Source organism: Lates calcarifer, linkage group LG6, assembly GCF_001640805.2.
Source record: "Lates calcarifer isolate ASB-BC8 linkage group LG6, TLL_Latcal_v3, whole genome shotgun sequence".
Classification (NCBI taxonomy): Eukaryota; Metazoa; Chordata; class Actinopteri; family Centropomidae; genus Lates; species Lates calcarifer.
Window position 1 is genome coordinate 24,953,347 of NC_066838.1, and position 8,801 is coordinate 24,962,147.

General features: G+C 40.7%; 1 protein-coding gene across 1 annotated transcript; it reads right to left on the reverse strand.

Moving 5' to 3' along the window:
• Positions 1-583: 583 nt before the first annotated feature.
• sox18 (SRY-box transcription factor 18) lies at positions 584-8,212 on the reverse strand. The gene is given in 3 exon segments (XM_018682830.2): positions 584-4,489; positions 4,491-5,437; positions 7,344-8,212. Coding segments are annotated over 3 exon segments (1,815 nt in total). The 5' UTR covers positions 7,750-8,212; the 3' UTR covers positions 584-4,027.
• Positions 8,213-8,801: the final 589 nt, after the last annotated feature.

An 8,801-nucleotide genomic window follows, 5' to 3' on the forward strand; every position in this document is an offset into this window, starting at 1 on the left:
GTGGGTTTGATGAGTGCTCAGCTGCACAGAGATTTTTTGTTCGTTTTTTTTTTTTGTTCTTTAAAGATGTAACCAAGAGTCTAAACTTTAAGGATGTGTCCTAAAAGTGAAAGTAATACTTTTTATCATTAGGAAAAAGGTTTACAGGAAGGAGACATAGCTGCAAACAGGAAGTAGTTTGACACTTAGTACAAGGCACAGTGGACAGTAAGGCAGATGTGATCGGGTGGAGACATTTGCCGACAACTCTAATCACCCCTGTTCTGATCTTGGCTCCTACCAAGACCTACAGCTGTTTGATGTTCTCTTTTTTCATCAGTCAAAACCATCATCTAATCATTTTATTTTCCTGATTTTAAGTGATCTTTTCATTGCTTAACATTAAACTGAATCAAAACCAAACAAAACCAATCATAATCTACATTTAAGAGTTAGTTGAGATGTTTTTTGGTTGTGTTGGTGGGTTCTTCGGTGTGAATGTCTGGGACTGAATGAACATGATACTCCATTTGGGTCAAAGTACAATAGGGCCTACTTTTTTTTGTAATTTCAACTTGTTGCTTGAGAGACTCACATACTGAAGTGCAACATTAGAAGTGTTTATTTTATGAAATTATTTTATGAAACAGAACAGATCCATTTACAGCCAACCCACATATTTCAAATATAAACAAAAACAAAACAATTTTCTACACTTAGAAAATATAAAATCTGATCCCTGTCAGACAGATTTAGAAGCATCACAGTTATACTTCTGGGAAAATCCTGGTTTTAATTTGTCGTTATATGACTGCTGAGAAAATGCCCTTTGTTTTAATCCCAAAATCTGGTGTTTCGTTTTTTTCTCTTCAGATAATTATTACCAAAAGCCCAGAGTTATTGCACGACTCCAAAAACGCCTGTGTCTCTGATGTTCTTTGTGTGTCACAGTAAATTAAAATGGAAACAAGACTCTGTTTGGTGTCAACAGAAAAGAATGTCAAATGCAGATGTAGAATTATTTTTTTAATACTTTAAGCTTGAACTGCTGCTGCTCTGTGGCTCTATCCTCCTGAGGAAATGTTTGGAAAAATCTACTGTTGCTCTGTTTTCAACCAATGGCAGCCACAAGGAACGGTGTGGTAAATATAACTGGTTTCACTGTACAAGATACTCGATTTTGTTCTACTGTTTCATGTACAAAAAAAAGTATTGTCTGTACGACTAATGCAGAACAGATGCAGGATAAATTCTTGAAGAGAGACTTCTGCTTTTCACTCAGGCTGTATATAAAACTGTTACAGGATAGATGCTACATAAACACATACAGAGAGACCTCGACAGTAGCTACAACTGTTGACTTTTCATTTTCTCAGCACAAACACAACCACAAATTCTCATTTTAATTTCCAGCCATTTATGTAAATAACATTGGTGTGGGAGGGAAAGTTGAAACTTTCTTGTTTGCTGGTGTCACTGGTCGAGCGAAGTGTAAAATGTAACACATAAAAGATCCATTGTGATCTACAGTAGATCTTTACAATAATAGGTTTCCTTTCTATGGCAAGTTTATAATACATACAAAAAAACAGAGGGAACTCACTGCTCCTATTGGAATAACCTTTAAAGGAATAGTGTGACATTTTGGGAAATATGCTTATTCACTTTCTTGAGGTGAGAATATCGACATCACTGCTGTATCTGTGTATGGAGCCGGAGCCGAGACACAATTAGCCTTGCTTATTATTAGAACTGCAAGTAGAGGAAAACCCTACATACCAACACTTAAAGTTGACAACTAAACACCTTGTATCTCAATTATTTAATCCACATAAACACAGAGAGAAAAATGACAAATTATTCTTTTAAGTGGAGCTATGTAGTGCAATTATTTCTTGATGAACAACAGCCAGGAGCAGTGACAACAGAACATAACTTCCTCAATAACCAAACATTTTTGTTGAAAAAATTATGTTTGTTATATGTATTAAACAAATTAAATACAACATGTTAATTAGTAAGTATCAGAGATGCTCGGGGGAGGACTCTTTAAGAAATCTAGGCTAACTCCCAATTCCTGTTTTTATGCTAAGCTAGGCTAATCACTCCCCACCTCCAGATTTGTACTCACCACACAGACATGAGAGTGATACTGATCTTCTCATCTCTTTTTGCAAGAAGGTGAATAGGTATATTTCCTAAAATGCTAAAATTTTGAACTATAAGAAAAATAAGAATCTATTTCAATCAACAACAACAAAAACAAAGCCTTTTCTGTACAAAACATATTTAAAATTATGGACATTTTACTTTTAATAAGTAGTGTTCCTTCTATACAGCTAAGACATTAAACCCAGTGCAAAGAGAACATTTCATAGTCTCAGTTTCTCCTTCACATACTGCCAGGAGGCATAGAATCTATATATACAGTAAATGGCTACATCAAACCGATGTTCCCAAAAATCTCAAGACCTAGCACTTGAACCATTATACTTTTATTAAAATTTGAGCTATTTGTAAGTGGAGTGGTCAAACTGCTCACCAGTATCTGGGGGTATAGTGTTGCTTTTGCTTTAATTTGCAAATATGCAGACCCTAGACCCGATGATGTTTTCATAATCAACCACACAAGACTTGTTCCAATAGTGCTTGACTTGTAGAACTCAATTTTGTGTAATCTGTAGAACTAAATTGCACTTTTTAATTTAACATTTTTGTTTGAACAAGTGATATGTTTGTTATACTAGAGAGCCTTACTGGTTGAAAAGAATGATCTTTTGATCATCAACATATCTGTGTTTGCCAAGAAGCAAAGCAACTTAAAACTTAGATTTCGGCATGGAGTTTGACATGAGGCCCTGTCATGGACTGAGATAGAGAGGGAACTGCATTTATCACGGTCAGAAAAAACCTGACCCGGCTTGTAAAACATCCTGATAGTTTGTGGGAGACATCAGTGGTTTAGTCTGGGTCCATGGCCAAGACTTTCCCGACAACACTGCTGAGAGATGTGGAGGCTGGATCAAGTCTCTCCCATCAAGTCTTTTTCTCTCTGTTTGTCTCCCAAGCTTGTCCTTCCTTGTGCTTCATGTTCCCATTTATTTTGAGATAAATTCATTGAAATTTGATGACGTTCAGTGGAGATTAATCTGTCCGCTCCTGAGATGAAATGTCAAAAATAATATGAGATGATCTTGAAATTCAAATTTGTCTGAGTCGTGGATTTTTCTGATGACCGGAGTACACACAGTGCAATTAAAGCAATCATTCTGCTCACATAATCTTCCTATAGCATGTACTGTCACCGGAGAAACTAAATCTGTGGAACAGGTAGGAGCTTTGTGTCTTGCTCAGAGGCACTTCAACCAAGACAAGCACCTGCTGATATCCTACATCCCTGAATTCTTCAGACTATGCAGCCACCAGAACAACGTCCACGTCATAAATTCAACCAGCTACTGATAAGGACTCTTTTTTAGCATTACTCATGTAAACACAGAGATCTAGCACCTACAGTGCACACTTGGGCATATTTATTTATTTATTTTCTTCCTCTACTGTTCACTTCAATCAACAGATAATATCTTGATAAAGAGCATCTATATTGACTGAGTGACTAATTTTGCAGTAATTCAGCTAAAACAAAAACCTTTTTCTTAAACATCTGCTTACAAAAGGTGACAAGAGCTGGTAAGTTATCTATGCTAACAAGTTGATGCTAACCTGACTTCCCAAATTCAGATTATCATGGGAAGCTGGTTAGCTAGCCAGCCAGCTGTTCAGGGTCATGTTCAGAAATTCATTAATCAGTTTTTTACTTCAACAAGTTTCCAGTTAGCACAGTTGGCTTTTGGCTATACACAGCTTTAGCTCTGTACGACACATCAGCATTTAGAAACATTTTAATGAGAGACTTAATTCAATGATTTGATTCAATGTATGAGCCAAAACTAATCCTCCTGACATACTTCCTGATGTACGTTCAAATGAGCGAAACTAAACTGCAGCATGCAAGGAGGTACATGTGAGAGATGAGATCATGGAATATTTATCCAGTGATACAGGCACTGTAATAGACAGCACTGCTGGCATCAGAGAGAGCAGATATAAGAGGGCTGCTCCCCTCATCACACCCACTAGCACCACTCATAATGCTACTGACATCCCTGTTAATGATACTGTTAACACTGCTATTAATGCTGCTACCTATGCTATTGCTACTGCGCCCACCCAGGACTTTGGACCCGCCCCCACAGCTCCCACTGAGTCCGAAGGCCTCCTCTCGATTCCTTCCAATATTCACGTACTGGTCAAATTCATGCCTGTCCACCTCGGACCAAAACTCAGCAGAAGAAGACCCCAAATGGCCGGAGGACTCGGGATTTGAAGGGTCTAAGTGCACAGAGGGAAGGAACGTTGATGAGGGGATGGAGGACGAGCAGGAGGAGGGAGAGTTTTCAGGAGGAGGGGAAAGTTGCCCCAGGTGAGAGGGGGTGAAATGGGTAGCATTCAGGGGTGTTACTCCCATACATCTGACTAAAGTAGCCGACAGGAGCAGTGCTCAGTGGCGTTTGATGGCATTTTATTGACTCAGGGAGGCTGATAGAGGGCTGTGGGTAGGAAACAGGGGAGGAGGAGGTGGATAGAGATTGTGGGCACTTTACAGGACTCCTTAAGGCAATGTGATGACTGGAGGCATGAGTAGGATTTAGCCTGGAATTGACCGAATTCACCAAGACTGAAGTGACAGAGCTCATGCTTGAGGTCATATTTGGCTCAACAGAACTCATTCTAGAGTCAATTCTGGAGCTTCTACCTGGACTTAAACTGGAATTCATACTGGTGCTTAAACTGGCACCAACACTCATTCCTGAACCCTGACCATGTGCCGCTGCAGCGTGTATGGAGCTGTGGTGACTGTGGTTGTTGTAGTGATGGCTGTAATGCTGACTATGAGGGTGAAGGTGGTGGTGGTACCCACTCCAACCTCCCATTCCCCCTTCCTCTTGCATATGTTGGGGGAAAAACACTGATTCCCCAGCTCCATCTTCCAGAACATCCAGAGGAGACATCTCTGGAGTGGGCAGCCCATAGCTCTCTAGCTCTGGGTGTCCTGGAGCCTGAAGGTCCCTGAAGTGCCCCAGAGAGGGCAGCAGGTGGTGGGGGTGATGGTGGTGTGGAGGGTGAGCGCCTGGATGTCCATATGCAGAACCTCCAGAGACACTTTCTGCACCCAATGGGCTGACGCCCGGTCCTAATCCAAGGCCTGGTGCGCCACCCTGGGCTAGGCTGTGAAGCAGAAGCCCAGGTTCAACCCGCTTGAGTTTTTTGGTTGTCTTTTTTCGGCGAGGCCTGTACTTGTAGTTTGGATGATCCTGGAGGTGCTGGACACGGAGTCGTTCCGCTTCCTCCACAAATGGTCGCTTGTCTGTGGCACTCAGGGCCTTCCATGACTGACCTGAAAATTACAAATATATGAGTTATACTCACTATCATAGAGGCTTGACCAAAAAAAGGAATACAAGAAAATTATATCTATTAATCATCATCCTCATCAGACAGTAAAAGCCAGGGCAACAATACTTTTCATTATTGATTAATCTGATGATTATTACCTCAATTAATCAAGTGATTATTTGGCCTAGAAATGTCAAAACATAATGAGAAATACCACAAAAGAGCAACACTGACATATTCAAATAGCTTCACAAACTGTTTGAACCCCTAAGGTGTTCAGTTTACTGTGTTTCTTAAAGATAAGGTTAGCTGATTATTGAAATTATCTGTTGATCATGTAAGTGATTATTTGACTGTTTCAGCTCAAGAATAATCCCTTCCAAAGCTTGAATAATGATCCCTTCTGGTTTCTCTACTGGAGTTTTCTTCTGACAGTTGCATGAAAATCTGAGAGCTGCTACAATGCTGTGTCTGTAATGCCTAATACAGAAATAATGAGGAAACATGCCTCTACATGTTTGTGTGTTCAAACTACTGAAATAAACAGCCTATAAGAATTCTGGGAAAGCTTAATTTTGTGGGGGTTCTTAATGTCACAGCCACTGCATTAAGTGCTTATATTTGTCTTCTGGTCGTAGACACCAGCATCTTTGTGATTTGAGAAGCAAGTTTCCTTAAATTGATACTCCACCCAAAATCTTTCATATAAAACACTCGTCCCCTGCATAGTTTAAAGGTGGTCATAAAAAGTTTGTAGTTTTCTCACTAGAGAACACCAGTTGTGGTCAACTTGGATTCATGTCGGTTACAGTGGATTCCATATTTTGACAAAACTGTGGAGTTTGGAACATAATGAGCACATGGATGAACAGAGAAGTGATTTATAGAGCAGGAGCGGTCTCAGAGGTTTCTAATGACATTTTGGTCATTTTTATTCTGTCACTGAGGAAACTACAAACTTTTTTTACACATTACAAGTGAGAGTTTGATGCTCAAAAGATCATTGTAATGTGGAGATCTAGGTATGAAATAGTATTTTTATGTCTCAGCTAGTTGCTTTAAATCTATTATGTGAAACTGTGCAGTTGTTCTTCAGCCAATCATGATTTATTACAGATGTCAGTTGCTTCAGCAGTACACAGTGAAGTTGTTAACACTTAAAACCCCTCAAACCTGGCTCTAAGTGAATAAACTGAATATGTTCACAGATTCAACAATAAATCAGATAAATCAAATTCATTTCCCTCTTCCAATATACTTTAACTGTAACTAGTAATATATCATAATATATGTAACAAAATAGATCAACTGTAAGTCTATAATAGGGCAAACAGGAGAACTACCAAACAAATCTAGGGTTTGATTACAAAGTTTATATTCTAAATAGAAAAATCATGGGACTGTGTAGATTTAAATCATATTCAAATGACTGATTATTTTTCAAGAGTTTTGTCAAGAGAAGCAAGTCATATGCAGGTTCAGTCATAAACATGTGTATTGGTGTTAAGATAATTCTAAGATCATACTCTTCGTGGTTTATCTTATTATTAGTGCTTCTGGGACTAAATGACTCAGATGGGTGGAGCAATACTGGTGACATATTTGAAAATTACTTGATGAAAGTTTTATTTGACATGTTGGTTCAGATAATTTATAGTGTCCAGGGCTGCGTTATCCAAAGACATCTGAAGACTAAGAAGATCTTAACATGATTTTGGAAGAATAAGCTCTGACGTAGTAGATTTCACAATTCAATAAAGATAAAATATGTTTTAAAAAAAATGAATTAACCTCTGTCTGGTGATCCCCGGGATTGTCTCTGTTAATAAACTTCTAAAAAGCAGCTAAACCTAACCCTGGATTTCATCAGTCTCTAAATAGTTTCAGAGTTTTTGTTTGTGTCTTACCGAGCATCTTGCTGAGCACAGCATTGTGCAGGTCAGGGTTCTGCAGGGCCAGTCGCTTCCTCTCATCTTTGGCCCACACCATGAAGGCATTCATGGGTCTGCGGATCCTCTGCTCACCCCCCACAGCCTTCCCGTCAGCCGTGCCCACCGACACACCTCCTGCCTGGGTCATGTCCGGACTCTGTCCCCCTGAACTGGGCGTCAGAGAAATCCTCGGCTCTGTCCTCCTCATGTTCCCGGGTGCGAGGCCATCGGGAGAACTGCAGTCCCCGGAGAGGTTCTGCTCAAACCCCATTTCAGAATCAGAAGCAGGACTCGGGGTTCTGGATGTCCAGGGGCCCCCAAGAGACACCCGGCTTGGATGCAGAAGAGTCTCTCTAGACAAGCTGGGCTCGGTTAAATTCATTCCAGAACCGGGCTCGGATTCAACTTTTAGTCCGAGTGAAATTCTGCAAACGTCTGTCTCAGTTTGTTGGGTTGCAAAGTTCTGGAAAAAATTTGTAACTCAAAGTGTTTCAGATGACAGAGAGAAAGATCAAGAGAAGAATTTGATGGATTTGGAGCACAAATCCCAAAGCAAAGCATCGAGATCTGAGAGGAGGGAGAAGAGGAGAAAGAAAGAGAAAACAAACAAGTTGTGGTGCAGGATATTCCCCCTGAAAATGATCCACAATGACTCTGCCTCTTTCTTTTCTTCACTCTTTTTTCTCAAAAGACAACAGTTCTTGTTTGGAGTGTGCGGTGCAGTGGTTTGTCCAAAGCTTGATTCCCCTCCGTCACTCAGGCCGTCCGACTCACTGTCTCTCTGTCTGTCTGCCCTGTTTGAAAGTTTTGAAACTTGTGGCCAGATTTAACCAACCCACGCTGTGTATATATACCCCGCCCTGACCAATCAGATAAATATATAGCTGGGGACTTAACCAATGAGATGCCAGGTGGGTGCGAGGGGAAGGAACGAGTGTGTGGGAGACAGGGCTGGGGGGGGGGGGGGGGGGTAAACGTTACCTCCCCTCTTTCCTCCTCTGCGACCGCCACCCTTTCCTCCCCCCTGAAGCTTTGCATGCACACACACACACGCTCTCTCACACACACCCTGTCCGCCTGTACAGGGAGATGTAATCAGAGAGGTTCCATTGTTTCTGCCCAACTGAGAGTGGAGCTTCTCACACACGCACACACACACAAATACACACATTCAAGACACACACGCATGCAACCAAAAGCTCACGCACACATACATAAATGTACAGATATATACGGTAACACACACACATGTGCCTGCATATTAGGATGAGAGATAGACCACATTTATAATTAAGCTTGCAACCAAATGAGAGACAAAACATGAACACACACATATAGAAAGTGTTTCTATATGTGTTAGCATGGGTATACAGTGTCTGTGTGTGTATGTGTGTGTGTGTGTGTGTGTGTGTGTGAGAATGCGTGTGTGTATTT